General features: G+C 37.5%; 1 protein-coding gene across 4 annotated transcripts in view; it reads left to right on the top strand.

Annotated features, from left to right (window-relative positions):
* LOC132706044 (uncharacterized) overlaps positions 1–22,914 on the top strand; it is a 118,085-nt gene that overhangs the window by 85,821 nt on the left and 9,350 nt on the right. For 3 of the 4 annotated variants that reach the window (XM_060677110.1, XM_060677111.1, XM_060677113.1), the window contains one exon: positions 6,986–7,183. In XM_060677110.1, coding sequence (XP_060533093.1) covers positions 6,986–7,183 — 198 coding nt within the window. The remainder of the gene's footprint in view (positions 1–6,985; positions 7,184–22,914) is intronic. The other variant, XM_060677114.1, reaches the window with a different exon arrangement.

Genomic DNA, 22,914 nt, shown 5'->3' on the forward strand with positions numbered 1-22,914 from the left:
TAATCCGGCCATAGAATATACAACAAAATCCGTTTAATGAAGTTTTTCGGTTTAGAGGGAGAGATTTTTCAAAAATAAATGGACTTAACTATTGTTTGAGAATTTATTTAATTTTGATTTTTTTATTGTGTTTTTAATAATAAAAATAATATTTAAATCGAACCAGACATTCATTTAATAATTATTTTATTGTTGATAAAAAAAGCATAAGTTATATAAATATAAGTTTCAAAATTGTTGGCCTGTGTGATAGAGGTTTCAGATATTATCAGAAGTTATTTAAAATTTTCTATTCCTGTTTTAATTCCATTTAAAATGTACACGGTATTTCATAATAGGATGCTGATTCTTAATTATGTGAATTAATTTAAGAAAAACATCTTTATATCAATGTAAGGGCGCATTTTTAATATAAAAAAAATGCTTTAGTGACTGTCAATCTCAAGTTTTAGATTGATCTAACTGTACTAAATTGAATATTGGTAGGCACAGTAATTATGTAAGCAATTATAAAGAGGCACTTGATATACAAGGTGTTAAAAAAGTACGCTGCCAAACTTTAAGAAACGATTCCTTGCGTGATTTTAAGAAGAAAAATTCACATAAAAATGGGTCCAAAAATGCATATTTTTCAAGATACAGGGTGTTAAAATTTTCTAAAAAAATTGTTTTTCCTTTTATAACTTTTATAGCACTCGATATTTTTATCAAATTTGGTGAACATCTTTTAATTATTGAGAGGCGGTTTTTGACATGAAAGTTTTTTTTTTAATTTTTACGCCACTGTACGAATATTTTTAAAGAAAAAAATGGCACGTCACTACTTTTTCTGAAAACAAAAAATATTTTTAAAACCCCATTCAATGTGGAGTAAATTTGGAGTATAAACTTGCTTTCGTACGACGCACGGTTTTCGCTTAAAAAAATATAAATCTTTTAAATGCATCTATTATAACCTAAATGCAATTTTGTAATGTTAATTTTTATGTAAAGTCCGCTCTATTTGAAAGTTGGCAGGTGTAATGCAATTCTATGACTTGTGCCCATAAAAAGAAATAAGTATAATTTGTAATAATCTAGTGATTCTTTTTTCACGGTCATATCTTTTTTATCTCCCGTACTTGTTTTGCGACGACACTTATGAATACAAATTAGCATTCATGCGGTCCTTTTTAGATTTTTTTTTATTTATTAAAACTTGCTACTACATCATCATTTTTAAATGTACTTTTTTTTTATTAATAGGAAAATTTAAGAAACAAACTGCAATTTAATCGACAATTTACTAGTCAAAAAAACTTAAAGTATTATTTTTTACTTTTTAAAATCCAATCCAGACATCGTAATCCTAAAAGCAGATAAAGGAAATGCTGTGGTAGTCATGGACACAAACGAATATCAGGAAAAGATTCAAGATATTCTTACAGACGGATCATATCATCAACTTAAAAACGTCATCTATGGATCGCAACCTCAAATGTGTTATTAAGGCTTCTTCTCTATCAGACTCCGTGAAAAAATCTGTTATCCCTCATGACTCTAAAAGTCCTTGTCTCTACGGACCCCCAAAGATTCACAAACCAGGATTACCCCTTCGACCTATTGTCAGCACCATTGGTTCTCCAACATATTCTCTAGCAAAATATCCAGCTTCCTTATTAAAACCCCTTACAGGGAAAACTGACAGTTTCGTACTTAATTCCTTTCACTTCATTGAACAATTTAAAAGCATTACATAAGATACACAAGATATTCTAGTTAGTTGCAACGTAGAATCCCTCTTTACCAAAGTTCCTATTCCTGAAACTCTCGACATCATTTCAGATATATTAAAGTCCGAGAATCTGGAACCAAACTTTCTCACTTTAATGGAAAAATGCTTGTCGGGAACATATTTTTCTTATAACGGTCGATTTTTTGAACAAACGTCGGTAACAGCTATGGGTTCTCCACCATCACCAGTTATCGCGAATATATTTATGGATGCCTTTGAGAAGAAAGCTCTCGGCACCTTTCATCTAAAACCAAAATTATGAACACGCTACGTCGATTATACTTTTATTATTTGGCTTCATGGTCAAGAAACTCTAGTAGATTTTCTTAGACATTTAAATTCTATACACCCTTACATACGTTTTACCATTGAGTTGGAAACTAATAATAACCTTCCATTCTTAGATATTCTTATCAATGGAAAATCAGACCTAACACACAGACCGATACCTTAAGCATGGTGACATCACCATCCGGCCCAAAAATCATCTAATAACCGATGATCTATCTCAGCCCGAGTCACTGAACCCAAAATTAAAAAACCTTACCTCTGCTCTTCTCTCTAATAATTTCCACAAAAGCAGTTTCAGTCAAGCTCTGAAGAAGCCAACAGGATGATTGGCGAAACGTCAGCGATTTCGACTAAGCAAAAACCGAAGCAGGAGGAATCCGCAAGTTTTGTAAAAAGTATTACAGTAGCCTGTGGAAGTTTCTTTGAAAAAACAAACCCTAAAGTAGCAAAGTGGGCTTCGCTAAGCGACAGTAGTTCATTTGTTTATAACAATAACACAATACCACAATTTGACAGTTGTCAAATGTCTAAATGAAATTGCACTTGATTTGTTTGCTGGTGGTTTTTAAAAGCTTATTTAACAAATTATAACTGATTTTTGAAAGTTTATTTCAAAATTATTTGTTTGTTTTGATGAAAATGGTTCAATTCGCAAACCGTGAAATGGCAGATATGCACTTCGTATCTACAATGGCTCATGCTCGCGCCGCCAAACGGATGTATCAAGAAAGATATCCTAACCGCTACCTGACAGACTTGGTGAAACGGGTAGTTTTAAGAGATCTACTGCTCTTATAGGGAGACCAAGAACAGTAAGAATGGTCCAGATAGAGGAAGCTATCATAAATGCTATTGAAGAAAACCCAGAAACTTGCACGAGAAAAATTGTAACCGAATTAAACGTTACCCATGTATTAGTATGTATCATATGTATCATATTCAACAAGTCCAAGACCTTTTTCCAAGGGAATTTCCGCTAAGAGTGACTTTGTGTAGATTTACACAAAATAAGTTAGTGCAAAATCCAATCATGTGTGGGCCTGGCCGATAATAATTTTCACGCTGTAACTTTCATTTTCAAGAGCAATTTTCGGTAAATTTTTGGATTGAGGTTATAGGGCATTTCCTTCTCGGGTCTCACTATGTGGTTTATGTATGACGAAGCTCCACCGGAGTTGAGTTTAGTAGCACTTCAGTATTTAGATGAAAATTATACTGATCGCTGGGTTGGGTGTGCTGGACCACATTTTTGGCCACCTGATAGATAGATTTCTTTCTCTGGGGACACTTAAAAACATTAGTGTACACAACACCAGTCGACAGTGAGGAAGATCTAAGAAATCGAATAGAAGACTCTTATACAGTTATTAAGAAAACCCCTGGTATTTTAGAAAGGGTTCGCCAGTCCCTAATAAGGCACACAAACGCATGTATCGAAGTCTGGGGCATAGTACGAAAATAACATGCACCAAATTTTCTCCAAATTGAATGGGGATTTTAAAAATAATTTTTGTTTTCAGAAAAAGCAGTGACGTGCCATTTTTTCTTTAAAAATATTCAGTTCAAACCCCGTACGGACGCCACTGGTAAAAAAAAATAAGCTTTTGTGTCAAAAACCACCTCTCAATAATTCAAAGATGTACACCAAATTTGATAAGAATATCGAAAGTTATGAAAGGAAAAACTAATTTTTTAGAAAATTTTAACAACCTGTATCTTGAAAAATATGCATTTTTGGACCTATGTTTATATGAAATTTTTGTCATAAAATCACGCGAGAAATCGTTTTTCATAGTTTGGCAGCGCACTTTTTTAGCACCCTGTATAGTTGCACTGTGTATAGGGGCGCATGTGTCAAGTGAATATTCGAATATAATGTTATCATAAGCATCTCAAACCAATAATGACTCAGTCCTCCAGAAGCTACTACCTAAGAAAGCTAAAAGGCTATATGATTCTTCTTGAAATTGATATATGGATGATAATTTACTTATTCTTAATAAAACGAACGACCATTAAGAATGTTTAGGTCTGACCTGGCACCCATTTTTTTTGATTTTTGATTAGTTAAATTGTAGAAAAGTGTTGATATATTATAACGTGATTTCTTGTGCCTTACTTTTCTGAATGTTTTAAGTTACTTTCGAAACGTGAGAGCCCTATTTGTCAAAAGAGACATGATTCGATGTTTAAGTGATTAATAGTAAATGTAATGTTAATCGAGTACGTCGCAATTTTGGTGCTACTTATACACACGATCTACTGAATATCTATATAATCTGAGATGAATACTGACAGAGGTGAACTGCTACCCTCGATGGAATGTTTTACTGGTGAGGGCAACCTGTCACTTTCGAAAACCTCTTTGATTATACTTTGTCTTTAGAGACTTTGCATGGCAAAAATTTATGTATTTTGGGACACTGGTACAGACAATCAATGTGTTAGATTGCTCAGCAACTTTATGTACTGTATGAACCTATCACAGAGTAACTTAGTTAGAAATAGAAACATTAAAATTTTGAACTCAGTTCTGCATAACATTACCAACAATTGTACGGTAGAACGTGCAATGGATGTATTAGTCCAGCAAAATGGTCATCGTTCTGCAATTTATGTGTCACTTCAATTTTCTCATTCCACAAATAAAAAAAGACTGAGTCGCTGGATAATAATTTTAATTTAAAAAACCTAACTTTCTGCTAATGTAGGATATCTTTTCAAAATTGGATTGGTCATTTCTTTCCCAAGAATCGGATCTTGAGTCTGCCTGCTTTTTATTTTATGAGATACTGTTTGGAATTATTAACACGCGATCCTCGTTTTGGAAAGTCAACTAATAAAAATTACCCTCCCTTGTTTAATTCAAATATTATATACAATATCAAAAATAAATTTTAAATGTCTTTGGTCAAAGATAAAATCTGAAATTAGATGAATTGAACAAAATAAATAAGAACTAAAAGTTCAGATTTTCACGATAAAGACACGGTATTGTCGAAACAATTGTCATGTCAAAATATATAATTTCGTGAAAATCTGAACTTTTAGTTCTTGTTCATTTTGATAAATGGATTTTCATCAAGTAAAAGCCTCCTCAGTTCAATAGATGAATTGAATATGATGTTAAAAATATGTGAAAACGTTTTGGTGGTTTATTAAAAACAAAAAAGAAATCTCAGTTGTACCCAGCTATATATATTTTAAAGATACCGAATTTTTTATTGCACTGTGTTTTAGACAGTCATTTTGAAAATATAAAAAAAACTGTTAATATAATAAAACCTAACCTATCAATGGGTCCAGATTTAATTCCTATGACAATCGTTTTGTTTTGGCTAAACCGCTTGTAATACTTTGCAGTTTATATCTGAGAAAAGTCTGTAGATCCCAAATCACAAATTATAAGGCTATTTGCATATTTGCAATTTCTGTAGAGTTTTAAAATCCACATGGGAAAATATTTCATGTTGTTAAGAACCAATTAGTCCCTCAACAACATGGATTTTTTGAAGGGAAATCCACCAATACCAATTTAAATACTATGTGCCAGTATATTTATGAAGCTATCGATGAAGGGGCTCTCAAGTGGACATCATATATCATGATTTTTCAAAATCGTTTTATGGGTTAGATCGCCAAATTCTAATCCACAAGTTTCGTACTTTTGAATTTTCTGGATTGGATTTCTTCACACTTGCCTAACCGCACTCCATATGCGTCAATCTCTGTGGTAACACCACCGAAGAATACGTTGCTTTCTCAGGCGTTCCTCAAGGCTCAATATTGGCATCATTATTATTCAACATTTTCATTAATGATAAAATCTTGATGTCAATTTTCTGTTAGATGCTGATGATGTACTTTTTTTTAAATCAGGGGTTTCGAGCATTGTCTAACTCTCCAGCGTCATCATTTTGATAAAACTCCCTCCCGTTCTGACCCTTTTTGTCACTTGGGACTAATATTCGTCTCGAAATTATCCTGTCTCCTCCTTGTTAATGAGGTTCTGGCAGATAACTCATAAAACTATGAATTTATCGTACGTTACACTGGAGACTTTAAAAATTATATAACTCATGTCAGGTCAAATGCAACAAGTGTGATAAACGGCAGCGCAGCGAGTGTTTAATAAACGAGTGACTTAAAAAGTTTACCGTACGTGTTGCATACTATACTTTTTCTACGACCGTTAATTTTTGGGTACATTTGACATGACCATCAGAATTAACAAAAGTCAAAATTCAAGGAGTGCGGTAAAATTTCCGAAAATATCTGATTGCTCCCAAACCCGTGCGGTAATATTCCGGAAATGTCCGAAGTACCTCGGATCGGGGGGACAAGAAACTCACGTGGTAAATATTCGTCTCGAAATTATGCTGTCTCCTTCATGTTAATGAGGTTCTGGCAGATACCTCATAAAGCTATGGATTTATCGTACGTTCCACTTGAGACTTTAAGAATACAGACACGAGCGGAGCGCAACGGAGCGAGTATTTAATAAGCGAGTGATTTTGCAAAACAACACGAATGTCCGAAGTGGCTCGGATCCGTGGGAAACAAAACTGACGTGGCAAAATGACGCTTCCCGCACGCCAGATCGGAGTGTAATTTGATATTTTACAGACGGGAGTAGAAAAATTAAATTATGCACCAGCAGTTTGGTTTCCTCGGTACAATAATTTGGACGGATTATATCCCCGATAAGGCTATAATGCGATTGCTTATCATCTACATTGGAATAAACTTTTAAAACATTTTTAAGGATGAGCATCTAATTCGGAAATACCCTATTTCGGCCAATTATCATATTTTAAATAGCCTCTTTTTGAATAAAATATGAAAAACAAGGGGAAAATCGATTATTTGGAAAACTGAGGACGAAACAACGTAATTCCAAATTTGCCGATTTTGTTACAGTGAAGCGCCGATTATCCGACAGCAAAGTCGTCGCGGAAACCGCGAGGTGGGTGGAGCTGAGCGTCAAACCGGCAACCAAAGCGTGGAACAGGGCCGGAGCGCGAAATTTGGGTTTGGGAATCGTCGTGGAGGACCAGGAGGGCAAGGCTCTGCGCGCGGATCGCTACTTCAAGGGCGCTTCATGCACGGTCGGAGTCTGTGAGTTTGTTGGCATTGTTAACACCATTAACGCACGGCTTGGTCGCTTTGACAATGTTTGCGATACGTGTAACCTGGAGGGGAGCTCTAAATTTCAAACGTCTACTTCATAACTTTATACCTATACTTAAATTCCGCATGACCGAGAAATGTCAAAATTTTGTGCGATAAAATTATTTTTCATCTCCATTTTAAATACATTATTAATAATTTGACTTTGTAGTCACTCACATGTCATCCGAAATATATGAGAACCTTAAATAGTTGCCTATGTAAATACGTTTATAGGCAACCAGATAATCAGACTTTATTTTGCTCCCCCCCCCCCCCCCCTGGCCCTACCGAGAGGTGGCATTTGTGGCGGTTTGAATTCTGTCACAATGGGCAACACATACAATGCCATGGTGTCTATAATATCAAATATGGGTGAATAAGGATAAAAAACACGTTTTCTTTCCTTCATATTATGTCCATCTTTAAATGATAGTAGAAACATAGTAGAACTTAATACAGAGGTGATGTATAAATTTTAAAAAAGTCTTTCCTTCTTTCTCTGTAACTACATTCGGGCTTAATAACTCGGACAACCAGGTAAAATAAAGAGTCCTATACCTACTTCTGTTGATTCAACAGTTCAGGTTGTAACTCTTCATGATAAACTTGATGAACAGGAAGTGGTTGCTGGAAATTTCTTGACCTCTCCCAAGCGTTTGATATGTTAAACCCCGCCTTTAAAAAAAAAAAACTAAACCTTCTTGGAGTTAGAGAAACATAAACCAATGTATGGAGTCAAATGTAACACCACAGGGGGGGGGGGGGGGGAGTATTGGGCCCTTTATTATTTAAAGCATATATAGCTGATCTCGCATAATATCTGGATGGCGTAAAACAATATCACTTTTGTGGCGATACGACTATCTTAATCCCGGAAAAAATCTTGTGACGAAATCAATAGAAGTTAAAAAAGCTGTACAAAGATTTCAGACCTACTGTATACCTTATATTAAGTCCTCAAAAAACTGTAGTAGTTCAATTCACAAGTCCTTTAGACGGGTTAAGTGCCCAAATGGACCAAAATAATATAACTAAAAATTGGCATACAACATTTCTAGGGACAGAACTTGACTGCCAATTAAGGTGGTCTAATCAAATAGCCTGAACATTGAAATCTTCCTTAAATACCTCTTCTCTTTTAAATCTATACTACTCAGAAGAATACTCAGTAATTTCTTACAATATTATAAGCTGGGGAAGAACAGTAGACTCGGACCGAATCTTTGTCCAACAAAACAGGATAATTCGACTAATGTACAACTTAAAACTAGTAGAATCGTGCAGAGATGTTTTTAGAACTAAAATTTTTTAACTCTGACAGGTATTTATTTACTTAAACTATTAATTGACATACATAAAAATAAAGATTACTTTCAAACAAGGCCTGGTATTGGTATTCGTATTCCAGGTAAACATACTATAATATGCTTCTTACTAAAGCTAAAGACGTAGAGCAAAAGAAGTTCAAAAAATATTTAAAATATTTACTGTCAGCAAATGTTTTTTATAATCTATCTGAATACTAAAATTTTATGAATAATATGAATAATAGATAAAAATTTAAAAAAAGTTTGTATTCCATTATACAATATGGTTCTTTGTTTGTTGGTCTTTTTTGCCTAAAATTGGGTAATTGTTTTATATAATATTTTTTATGTTTTTATATTCTAAAAATATTTTTCCTTTGTTATATTGGTACTACTCTACTTCAATTTTATACTGTTGAAAATGGAACTCGCATACTATGAAATGAATATGATTAGAAAACATGCTAGACCATGTTGTAGGTCGCTATACTTATCGAAAAATATTTCAGTAAGACTCGCCTTTGTCTTTTGTGTTGGAGCAAGTAAATCGACTGCGTTGCTGCAATCCATTTTTTTTGCAAGGGGGGATGAGAAAATAAATCCAAATCTTTCTTATAGTTCGTAACACAGCAATTGTTTACCATATCAAGAGTAGTAGTAGTAGTGTAGATGTCTTGTCAGCTTGATCAGCCTTACATAATTGTTGCAAATAATCACTAAACAGGATGGCTTTGTTGTTTCCCACAGAAGAGGAATGTCGAACTTATAAAAAAATGATAAAATTTGTTTACCTGTAATATTCTTATATAAATTTCACTGTTCAACGGTTGGGTACAGCGAAAACAGCAAATATATAAATTTTATAAAATATAAGAAGTAAAGAAACAAAACCATTGTTTTATTTTTTCATTAGCTGTATTTCTTCTGATCATATCCTTTATGCACTATTTTAATAATAAGTTGAAAGAAGTAAATTGAAGTTGTACATAAAAATTTAACAGGGTCATATATATTTTTATCCATTAGATGGCAGCACTATATTTAAAAACAAAAAAGATTTCTTTCTTTCTTCAGCTGTAGTGCGTCAGTTTCCCACATATTTTGATTGGTATAGGGTTGTCATTTTTGAAGAATATTTTGGTGATATGATAAAATAGCTTCCGGCTGATTTAGTAGTAGTTATGAATAACCTAAGTTATTATTCACGACGCCAAGTGAAGACTCCAACTTCATCGTGGAGGAAACAAGAAATTATGAACTGGTTAACCACTGAAAATATTGAATTTGAAGATAATTATCATTATATGTAGCAAACTAATACAAATTTAGTTTTGTCTAACACGCTAACAGAAAAAAAATCTTTGTAAAAGTTATGAAGTAAAAGAATATGTAGCAAGACACAACACGACATTCAAAAGGAAAGACCTTAAGCTACTAAACTACTTCAAACTACTAACTAAACTACTAAAGGAAATCTTTTTTTTTGTTAAAATAAAATTCTTTTCTTTTTACGGGTATCCCACCAGGACGCCTCCGGCACACCATTTTCAGTCTGCGTGAATAGATAGTGGTAGGCAAAACCCATAAAAATTGACGCAAACCCGATGAAAGTCAATGTCAAACAATGAAATTGGATTAAGTATTAGTTCTGTCACCCCGTAATCTCCTTGTGTACCGAAGAGGTTTTATTACTCCACAGCTTTCTGAAATAGACTTTAATTGTCCAAATTATTGAATTATCTTCTGAATCACTTTTCCGATTTCGCCAAGCTCGGGCTTGTGTGAAAGGGAAATGTAAGAGTTTCCGAACACTGCGTAGTTTCCAATAAAGTAGGTAGATAGCGAAATTCGCAATAATAATGCAATTTTTTGATTTTGTCACGAAAATCTAAGACACTCTAGTCAAAGAACATTTTAAAGTTTTTATTTTATTTGAAGATTTTTCTAGTCGCCTAGTAAATCATTCCATGGAATTTTTAATTTTATAAAATGTAATAAGGCTAACAGATTAGGCTAATAAAACTCTGGATTAATCATTAAGTTTTACCTCGACGAATCAAGAACAATGAAGGGACGAACTAATGAGAAAAATGTGTAATAAATAAAGCAATCAATAGAACTGCCAAAAAAATATATATGTATTTTTCTCGAAGTACTACTTCCTTATATTTATATTAAGGACAATCCCTCCTCCCCACCATTTTCGATCGAGACAACGCCATGCGAAAAAGCAAAAATTAAACGCACTAAAACTACTAGTTTTTGTAGGCGTGGTTTGCGAGCAGAAATGTCGCGCATGCGCATGGCAATATGCATTGATATTTACGAGGGTTGTTCCCACAGTTCTGGGAATTGTGCTATATTTAAATTACGCAGAAATTATGAGCATGTTTGATCTGATTTAGGTGTTCGACTGGTACCGACATGTTTCCATAGAAAGAAAAAGGGTATGAGAAATACAGAAACTATTCAGCGACTTTAAAGGAGTATTGCCTAATTCTGCGGAGTTCAGAAGTAAGGGGTGTTTTTTTTCGATGTATAGAACTTTAAATTGCAATAAAACAGCCATGGATTATTCGATTGACATGAATTTTATTTATCCGAAAGATAATCTCGTGGCATTACATTTTAAATATGTCTAATCTGGACGTCCAATTTTCGATGACTTTTTGCAACATTTATGGCCGTATATCGGCAATAACACGGCGAATGTTGTCTTCCAAATGGTCAAGCGTTTGTGGCTTATCCGCATAGACCAATGACTTTACATAGCCCCACAGAAAGTAGTCTAGTGGTGTTAAATCACAAGATCTTGGAGGCCAGTTCACAGGTCCAAAACGTGAAATTAGACGGTGTGACATTTTGCGCCGTCTTGTTGAAACCACATCTCCTGGACATCATGGTTATTCAATTCAGGAATGAAAGAGTTAGTAATCATAGCTCTATACCGATAACCATTGACTGTAACGTTCTGGCCATCACCGTTTTTGAAGAAGTACGGACCAATGATTAAACCAGCCCATAAAGCGCACCAAAGAGTCAGTTTTTCTGGATGTAACGGTGTTTCGACATACACTTGAGGATTAGCGTCACTCCAAATGCGGCAGTTTTGTTTATTGACATAGCCATTCAACCAGAAGTGCGCTTCGTCGCTAAACAAAATTCGCTTATGAAAATCGGGAACAACGGCAATCTCGTTTTGGGCCCATTGGACAAGCGTTGTTCAGGCGTGAGTCAATTCATGATGAATTGCCAAACCAAACTCAGAATAAATCACTTGACAGCTGAACAGTAATCCCAACTTAAAGTTCTATACATCGAAAAAAAAAAACACCCTATACTACTGTCTATACGTAGATCCACTATTCCCTTTATGGCAAAGATAATGGGTAGTGCATTCTGGGATTATTTTTATGAATTATCTGGCGAAAGGTCCTACAACTAGCACCAAAATATTCGATAGCCAATTGGCCAAAAACGGCATGGAAAGTTGCAAGTAAAACGAAGGATGTTTTGAACGATTCACCATGAGAATTACTTCCGCATCCATCTTATTCTCAGGTTCTTGCACCCAGCGATTATAGATTATGGTTTAATCAACTTATAACACAGTCAAATGGAGGTTATATGGAAAAACTACATTGTAATATTGACAAAAATACGAAAGGCGCATAAGGCGCAGAAGTAAGATGAGGTCAAATATAATAAAAGATTATGCGAGCTCAGTACGAGAGTCCTATATCAGAATCGTCTAAAGAGAAACCACCAATTTACCAAACTACCATGAACAAAATTAATGAACTTGTGCTTAAACACGAATACATGAGAAAAAGCCAAATTTAATACATCGGAGAAACAAGATCATCAGAAGCCAGAACATTGAGAACAGATGCAGTGAATAGAAAGAACATTTAACCGATAAAAATGAATGATGAACTTTGCCTCACGGCTTGTCCATCAGGTGCAGGATCAACATCTAGACCTTCACAAGGACATAATATGCAAAACATTTAACTATTTGAAAAATAATAACAGAAGTAATTAATGCGAGAACTATTCAATAGATACTTTAATGGTTCAAGTATAATTACTCAGAGGCACACAGATCCATAAAAAAGGCAAAAAGGATTTATGGAAAAGCTCTTAGAAATATGAAAGAAAAGGATTTTAAATCCCACGAAATTGAAGAATAAGCACGCTTCCGAGTAGGAAGATAGTGTCTGGACCACATATTCACCACAATATTACTAAAGAAAAAGAAAATGGCAAAAAACAAAGAAGCACACCTACTATTCCAAAGCATGTCATGCAATAGCAGTGCAAAAACTATAGTAGATGTATAGTGCCGATATAAGCAACAGAAACCGTACATAACCTCAATTTCCTAACCCCCCCGCAGCGGGGGCCCCCCGCGCGTGGCGTCCTAGTGTCCCCCCTGTCTACCAGAGTGCGCTCCGCCCCCCACCCAGCTTGTGTAGTGTCCTGTTTTGCCCCGGTTCCGCCCGTCGCTGCTAGATGTCGCCAGCTTGTGTAGCGTCCTGTTTTGCCCCGGTTCCGCCCGTCGCTGCTAGATGTCGCGCGCTCCGACCGTCGTAGGCCCCCCCGGTAGAGGGCGGTGACGGTGCGGCACGGCGACGGTGTCGCGCGGTGACGCGGGTGATCGGGTCGTCGGTAAACAAGTCGAGTGACTTATACAGAGTGTCTCAATAATCACGGTTTAATAAAAGAAAAACTATAGATACAATAGTAAATATTTATTAGCTCATATGTAGACAACGTAATGCTTCGTACAAGCGGTGTTTCTGGTCCATGAGATTTTCTACTTCATCGCGGTCGAGGATAATTTCGTCGCCATGATCCCGTTTCAGTATCAACTCACAGCTCTCTTCTTCGTTCGAATAGGTCACCTCGATACTGCTCCCGATGTAGACTGTTATGTCGTTCCAGAACATGATTTCTCCCACCTCGTCCTCCAGAAAGAACAAAAAATCCCAAAAATCCTGGACTTGAAAATCTATGTGCTTGTTCTTGAAGATGAAACGGACACCTGAATTCTTTATTTCGAAAATCGTGTTTTCATCGATAGTGACCACTTTGTTACACATTGTGACAAACAGACTGACTTCGGTATCAAATTCAAATGTACTTATATATCAACAACCCCCCACTATCGGTGTAATTAAGAGAGATATTTACATTTAGTCAATTTGAATAAGCATTTTGCCAAAAGAAGCAAACAAGCGCACGTAGTTACATATAGCGGGATTAAAATAGTTTTTCGATCTGCCGAGATGTTGTATTCGTTACCGCAATTGTCGTTAACGCCGCCGCTGGTGTTATTGGAATTCTTGATAGCGATCGTTTGCCATTCGCCGTGGTCTTCGTAGCTCCGGTTCGCGAAAACGAAACGTACCTTGTAATTTAAATACGGCTTATCTGCGGTAGTGTTATTCGACAATGTCACGCTAAAAGTTTGTAGCTTGTCGATTCCGTTGACCTGAGCGAGTTGCATACGCGTCCACGTATCGGGCCAAATGCACCGATTATTATGATTTTTGAAACAAACGAACGCTTCAATCACATCCTTAGGTTTATGTATATAGAAAACGTTTTGTACCACAGCCGACAACAAAACAAAGTGAGCACTTAACAAAACCATGTTTCTAGCCCGAATGAATCTATCCTAGATCTCGGTAACTGCTTTTATAACACTCAAACAATAATGACATTTATTCTGGGGAGGTGCCGGGCCGTCGATATGCATTTTGCTGTCCGGTCTGTTATAGTGAACAAAGCAGGGCAAATGAGTTTGCAATTCAAAATTGTTGCGATGTCGTACTGGTAACTTATGCCACATATTTAACAAATCGTGCGGTCTCACATGCTCCAAGAAATGTTGCACAGGAATCAATTCAAGTTGATCGGTATCCAAGCTTCTAAAATCGTCGAAGAAAACTAACTTCTTATTCATTGTTGTGAAAGATCGATAACTTTCTTAACAAATCCCTAATTTGTTTAAAGACACTCTCTGTGGGACAATTAATTGCGACAAGACTCAAGTCTATTTCACCGACTCTCGTTAATTTATTCAAAAATTCGTTGTATTCGTAATACGTTTTCTCTTTGAAAAAATACAAATGTCCGTTGGTGTATCGAAACGCGCCCGACAAATCGTCGGGCAGACCCGGAAACAGTTCCGTAGTAAAACCGTGTTCACTCGCACTCAAAGAACACTCGTCTATTTCTGCATAGTAGCGTTTACCGTAAAATATATACGTTCGACCGCCATACGTATTAAAAATAGCGTTCACTGTTTTACCCGCAGGCACACCCAGTCGCTGGACGCTTTGTCGGTCGCCCACTACCGTGAAACTCGGGAAGTGAAGTAAATAAAACGAATCACCGGTGACTACCAAAAGTTGTCCGTTGGGTCTCTGGTAGATATGCGAAATAGGAGCGTAAATAGGGACATAATCTGATATCATTTTAGGTTCCATGTAGACTTTATCACCTAATCTTATTATCCAAACCCATTTGTCGTAAAATAGATACATATGATGGTTAGACGTAACCAAAAATATGGATGGATTTACGTGACACAAATCTGGTACTTTTGTTTCGTTTTTCCCTATCGGAGGTTTCGTAGTTGTGGTAGTAGTGGTAGTTGATGTTGTTGTGGTCGGAGTTGTTACGCGGGCGGTGGTTGTGGTTTTTTTACCATATAAACGTTGAAGACCTGCAACATCGTCGTATGACAATGTCTTAGAATTTAAGCTATACCAAGGGTACATAATGGCATTGCGATCGTTACTGTGCGCCAAACCCAACGTATGTCCAATTTCGTGGAACAACACAGTAAACAAGCTCGTTTTTCCTCCGGGCGCAGGCACTTCTAAACCGTAGTACCAATCTTCGGATTTATCCAAATGAACTTCCACGCACTCTTGTTGTTGATTTGGAAAAAATGCATGTCCTAATATGTTACCCCTTCCGTCAAAAGCAAAAGGACAGGATTCGTTCCCTTTACATCTTATGCTTTGTCTGTGGGTAGTATATTTGTCAGACATCAAAATCATTATATCCGGCTCTGAGTAATTTAAGAAAAAATTTAAATTTGATTCATCACTCCATATTTTAAAAACCTCGGTTGCCAGCACTTTTAACTCTTGATAGTGACTGGGCGGTACTTGAATATACCAATTTAAATCCGTTTTCTGCCATCGCGAAACAGTCGTGAAGGCATTTTCTATTACACCACATCGGGGTTTATTTATTAGTTCGACGGTTTCGTTATTAAGAGTACCATCCACCGGTAAATTATAGAAATCCTGAAAATCCATTAGGGCACGTTGCAAACTCGACGCATTGATCTGCGTTAAAGATTCGTTGTCGTTAGGTGAAAGGAATCCGAATTTTTGTAAATATTCAATCACACCTTCCTCGGGCAGCGCGGCGACTATCGTCGACACGTCCGAACAGGTAGTAAAGACAGCGTAGCATAGCAACAAGACTCTCATCTCGTTCAAGGTCAGTAAAATACTAAAATGTATTCGGTTCCTAGCTAATCTTTTATAGGTAAAATAACAAAGAGAAGTGATGAACCAAACGCTTTTAGTCGCTATTTTGCGTGAGATGACGCAGAATATTACTCGAGAAATGGAACGAAAAAAGAATTATACTTCAATAGATTACAGTTTCGCAGTTTGTATTCATATCATAGCATTAGCGTGCTTTATTTTTACGTGTAAATGTATTATTAATTTTTTTGGATTGAAATAAAAAGTCTTATTTAAATAAAGAAAGTTTTATTTCATACAGGGATCCTTGAATACAACCAATTATATAAAAGGGCAGAATTTCTCAACGCGCACATGCGCAGTCTTCCTCCGGAGTGAAACATGCAATGGGCGTGATCCGGTTGAAATTTCGGCGGATTCAACCAATTATCATCATCGAATTTCTCCACGTTAATGACTCTGCATGCGACATCCTCCTGATCCATTTTCGACATTAAAAATTCCATTTTTGATCTTCCTCTCACGTATATCAAGTCAGCATTTTCTATCAGTAGTCCGATCAACGTATCAATGTCGGAATATTGAACAAAACCAGAACTGTATTTGAGACCGTGATGATATTGTTCGAGCCAGCGTACCGTTCTTTTTTCTGCACCGGTCAACGTGCAATATTCACGCGGCGGTTTCAAAACGTAATGACTAATTTGACATCCATTGTAGACAGCCATTTCTTTAACGACAAATCCATCTTCTAACTGGAAGCCTTGAATATCTACCGCAACGATGCGCATTTTTAATATGACTGGTTAAGATTAGGTTCCTCCGGCGGTATTTATGTTAGATTTCGAACAATCTCGCTGAGCGGTAGTTGTTCCACGATACAATCGTGAATGATGATGCAATAGGCACGTGTATTCGCGGGAAATCCCTTTTTTGCTTCGATGTCTAACTTTACGTCGACAGTGTTGGATTTTACACTGTCGTTTCTTCGAGAACAGTCAATGACGAAAATCGCGCAGTTTTTGAAAGCCATATAGTCAAGCAACGCAGTTTTTTCCTCACATCCCTTATAACTGGGGTAGAAATCCGTGTAATTGTGATGCGCTTCCACGAAGTCATTCTTTTCAAAATCTAATCGTAAACGTTCGTGAGGGTAATATTCTCCGTTTAGTGTTAATCTTATATCCGTTACGTCGACGTGATCGAAAAGCGTCGCATTTTTCGCTTCGTTGTCTTTGCGATTTGTTTGAAAAGCGACTATTACGTATCGGGGGCTTTCGATAGCCGCGCACGTCTTGACAGACCAAATTTCTTTGGTAGAGCCCGCGGTTAGGGCAGGATATTCATGAAGTTCCCATCGTCTATAGGGTATCAATATGGGTTGATCTAATCTAATCGATTTCAGCAGAGCCAATTTGATTTCGTCGTTTGGAAATATGTGCTTGACCCTAAGATCGACACTATCAATTTTTAATTCCGCCGTTGTTTTAATTGCACTGGCCGCAACACCGCCCATTGGTTTAATTATCATACAATTTTTGTCATGTCTGGCTCTTACCAATCTTATGGTTTGTTTTCCACAAGTTATCATATTATAATCATTAAATATGTTTAAAAAGTGTCGTAACGGGATTCGCATGCTAAAATGTCCATTTTCTGTATCGTGAATCGCATTTTCAGGGAAATTCCAGCCGGAAATATCTAGATGCGATGAGTCATCTTTCGAGTAACATAGATAACCTCTAATCGTACTAACTATACCCGGATCACGCACGCTATCCACTTCTTTCCCATTCAGCTCGTACGATATAGTTTCAAAAAAAAATGCTCCTGCATTGTTTACAAATTGCACTTGGTCGGTTCCCGTGAGACGTTTCAGCGATCCCTTAATGCAAATAGCAGCGTCGTACATAAGCAGCCAGGCATCTCCTTGATTGATCGTGATCTCAATGGTGTCGTTGTTCAAAAAAGATTTCACAAAGGGATGATAGGTGCGGGTCTCCACGCGCTGGATAGATTCATCAAATTTTGGCTTTCTGTGTATGTCGAATATTTGATTCGATAACATCGTAGCCCAGTGATCGGAGAAATTGTTTGTTGCTCAATGTAAGACGACCTTTACGGATACGCGTCGGTTTTGTTACTAACCCTACCGTTTGGATGTTCGCTTTTTTATATTCACCAGCGTCTCCGATTGAGTTGAAAATCAACATTACGTTAATTTTTTAAGTTCCAATCTAATGATGATTTCTTCACCTCGGAAATTAACCAACTCAAAGTTTTGATCCAGAACCTGTAGGGTAATGTTGTAGATTTGTCGTTTGTTTACTGGCAAGTACGTTAGATATTTAGGAGTTTCGTCGATGGCGTACCCCGGATCGACGGACAAGGCAAACTCGTAAATTGTGTGCGAAGGTCTGTCGTTGTAGAACGCTCCAGACGTTATGTTACTATCTACATGTATCGTTCGCACTTTTATTATATCCACGGGTAAATCTGAGGAATGCATAATATTGGGCTCCAAAATTTTCTGTGAAAACCCCAATAATTTTCCGATACTGTCCGAGTGTTGTTTAAAGTTTACCCCGTATACGGGGCTGTAGATTTCACACTTTATCGTATTATTGTTGGGTTTGATTGATATCTCCTCTATTAACTTTGGGATCGTATTCTTCTCTTCCTTATTTTTTGGCAGATGTTCGTTAATGTAGGTTTCAATGTCGCTAATTTCATAGGACCCGGTCGGAATTTCAATTACGTTTTCTTTATTGTTACCATCGAAGTAGTAAAATTTATTCGAACCCTTATCTATGTTGGGAATGTTGTTGTAAGAGTGGAATCCAATCAGCGCTAAACCGTACTCTACATCTTCATCCAACTGCAGCGGATTGACAAAGTCGATGGATAATGTCGACGTGTTCCCTTTTAACGTAAATATGATCGACATGTTGACTGCTTATAGGTCCGCGATTTCAGTCCTTTTTATAGAGAAATTGCAAACACAAATGACCGCAATTGTATTGCGTAAACTTTTGATATCTATCGTGATTATAGTAGATATTGGCGCTGTTGCCGAAATATTTAACAAGTTCCGCGGGTGGTTTAAGGTTACCGAAACTGTCAAAATACTCAACATCGTTTCCCTTCCTCTTTTTGTATGCTACCCAGTGGGTTCCTCTATTTCGACGAACATCCAAATTTACGATTCCGCATTCTTGCGATCTGATTCGACGGGGTAAACTATCTCGCATAAAAACACCCCTGAAGTGAGGAATTTTTAATTTGCGCGCCAGAGATATTAAATCGACGTCGTATAGAGCCCTTCTGGGTAGCTTTATTGGGAGTTTTTTTGTTTCTTCAGATAAAGACCGAATCCGCCGCGCGGACTCTTTTTCAAGAATAGACCCGATCCCTTTTTTCCAATCTCTTCCATAGCTCGGTTATGGCGGTTGTCCTCTTCGAGTTTCTTTCGTGCGTTTTTCGCATCGATGACAGTTTTAGCGATAGCAGCGGCTCCGCCCGAGAGCGAACCTAAAGCCCCTAGCGCTCCTAATAACGGTAAAAGTGGTAAAATACCGCCCGATTTTGATTCGAACGGTATAATTCTAGGTACCCTAATTTTTTTACGTCCTCCCGCTTTTCTTACAGCGGCTCTGCCAGCTCGAAGCGCTTCCAGTGCCGATCTTCTAAGCATTTTAGGGTTATCGATATGAAACAATTGTTTCTTCTTTAATGCATTGCGAACCTTTTTCACGACACCCTGTCGAAACGAAACAGAGGGACGCCGTTGTTGACCCATACCGAGCTTACGTTTAGTTTTCATAGTCGCGGTGACAAAGAATGCGGCAGCTTTTTCACCAAACTTTGCGTCTTTAGATTTTACTCGCTGCCACGCACGCGTTTCCAATTCTTTATCCGCTTTATGACGTTCGTCTAACGATTTGTTTTGCGAATAGGCAATGTCGTGTACCTTACACGCAGCGTCCAAAGGATTCACCCCGCTATCGCCTCGGTTCAAGCGTTTTTCCAATTTTGTACCGGGACCGCAAAACTGGTAACCCGGAATGTGTACTTCAAAAGGTAACTTGTTAATAAGCGTGTTAACGAGACCACTTCCGGACGCGAAGCATAACATACTAATTAAAGGAAATTGCTTGTGTCGTATATATATACGAGGTGTCTCGAATAAACATTGTAGTCATGCGGGTGGTGCAGCAGAAACTCAAGCTCCCCATCGATAATTTAGATTTGGTTTGCGGAGATGGTTTCTTTAACAAAAGCAAACACGGTCAACTGCTACCCAATTCATTTAGGGCGGTGTTTTGCGGACCTAGCGGTTGCGGCAAAACCAACACCATGTTAGCGCTACTCTTTAACCCCAACGGGGCAAGTTTCGAAAATGTTTACGTCTACTCAAAGTCGTTGTATCAACCAAAATATCAACTGTTATCTCGCGTATTGAGCAATGTCAAAGGAGTTGGATATTATCCCTACAGTGAAAGAGACTCGATAATCGACCCCAGCGACGCGAAAGAGAATTCTCTGTTTATTTTCGACGACGTGGCGTGCGACAAGCAAGATAAAATTCGCGAGTATTTTTCGATGTGCCGACACAAGGCCATCGACGCTATTTATCTCTGTCAGACATACTCCAAGGTACCCAAGCAATTGATACGTGACAATTGCAATATTGTCGCGTTGTTTAAACAGGATGACATGAATTTACGTCACGTTTATGATGAACATGTCTCACCCGACGTTTCATACGACACGTTTAAACAAATTTGTTCCGAGTGCTGGAAAGAAAAGTACGGCTGTTTGATAATTGTCAAAGATTTCGACGTAAAAAACGGACGCTACCGCAAGGGTTTCGACAAATATATAAAAGTCGATATTTAATTGTCGATAGAAACAGTCATGAAGGCGACGTCCGCCGACATCGCCGACGCGGCGCTAAAAAAAAAAGTAAACGAGTTGTCTAGATCTATTCGAAAGAAGTATTTAACATTAAAATTGGGTAAGAGCGAAGAGGATGCGTCAATTCGGAAGCTTTTCAAACCCGTCAGCGAGCCGCTAGAACGTATAGCAAAAATAAAGCTATCACCGTCACCGGCAGAAATAAAAACTGAACGTCGAGGTGTCAAGCGGGAACACAAAAAGGAACCGAACGAAGAAACAAAAAATAAGGTTAACGTATCATTTTTGCCTATGGAAGAAATTCAGGAAACGCCGGATCCCAATAAGAGCGTTGAGATGCAAAATATCGATGAGGAGGAAGATGATGTGTTTGACACATCGAGCGTGGCCAACGCATCCCTTCAATCATACCTGGAACAATATCCAGAAATTTCCCATTCATATATTCAAAATTTATGGGTAAAATCGCCCGACACCGATATTGTTTACGGACCCGTTTACGACAAAATATCATCCAAATGGTTTCTCGGCAATAAATCGCTGGATTTTCATCAAGGATCTGGCGATATTATTGTAGACGGCGAGAGATATTCCGGTACCCGCGGCTTGTATAATTTGGTGTTTTTGAAAGATCCCATAGCATACACAAAAGACGATTTGGCACAATATAAAAAAATAATGGAGGCTACCCAGGTGCACAGGGACGCGATCGGACGTTTGAAAGGCGCATCGACTGTACCAAAATATACCAAGGTCATCCGACCCTTAATAAAATCTCAGTCGCGTTCGTACTCGTACAGCGGTCAAGGTTATAATATGCGTTATAATGACGCTCCTACTGAATATGTATACTGGGACGACGTCAATGAACTCGTAGAGCGTCTGAAATTACTAATCGCGTCGAAACACGCAGGCAACACGTCTCATGATAACGAAATAGTTTCAATCGTTGAAGAGCTAAAAGAATCAGGTTTTATACGTTAGTTTAACGATGAGTCTGGACAAGTTTGGACGTTCTAGCGCGCTGCGCTCTAAACGACCCTTCACTAATACTGTGATTAGAAGCGCCCTCGACTATATGCCAGACGGAAACGTCAATATGAACAATTTAAAAATTTGCAATGTCCAAACGCCTAGCGATGACGGTGACGTGGCTAACAAAAAATATGTGGATGAGACAAGTAATTTATTAAAAATTGCATTGAGAAAGATTATTGGACAGAAACTCGAAGCGTACACGAAAAGATTACAAATTGAAGACAAAACTAAATTCTCGCGTCTTGAAGAACAACTGAAAATGAGTAGCACTACACTCGAAAATGAAATTATGCAGTTTCGCGAAGTTTTCCACCAAAAGCTAAGCGAAATGAGCGCAAAGAAAGATTTGGAAAAGCACATGACAAAAGTCGCCGTTTTGTCACAGCAATTTCATGATATTGTAACCAAAATGGAGCGACTTACGAACGAAAATGAGAATATAATGAAGGTATTGAAACAAAGGGTTTTAAATCCTCCATCGCAACCGAACACACATTATGAATAAAGAGAAGGTACAACTGGTTCGAGAACTGCACAAGCCGGCACGCAGAAATTATGCTCGCCGCCGGACTATAATACGAGGGATGGATGACCTGTGGCAAGCGGATCTGGCCCAATTAGATCGCTACAGCAAACAAAACAGAAATTTTAAATTCGTGCTGGTTGTGATAGACTGTTTCTCAAAATATGTATGGTGTCGCCCGTTGAAAACCAAAACCGGGGTCGAAGTCGCCAAGGCGTTTTCCAAAATTCTCAAGGACGGACGGCACCCTCAAAACTTGCAAACGGATCTCGGTAAAGAATTTTACAACGACACGTTTCTGAAACTTGTGGATAAGCATAAAATTAACCACTATAGTACGTATAGCATAAAAAAGGCCTCAATTGTCGAACGGGT

The sequence above is a fragment of the Cylas formicarius genome, unplaced genomic scaffold (genome assembly GCF_029955315.1).
Source record: "Cylas formicarius isolate icCylForm1 unplaced genomic scaffold, icCylForm1.1 PGA_scaffold_8__14_contigs__length_24414737, whole genome shotgun sequence".
Lineage (NCBI taxonomy): Eukaryota > Metazoa > Arthropoda > Insecta > Coleoptera > Brentidae > Cylas > Cylas formicarius.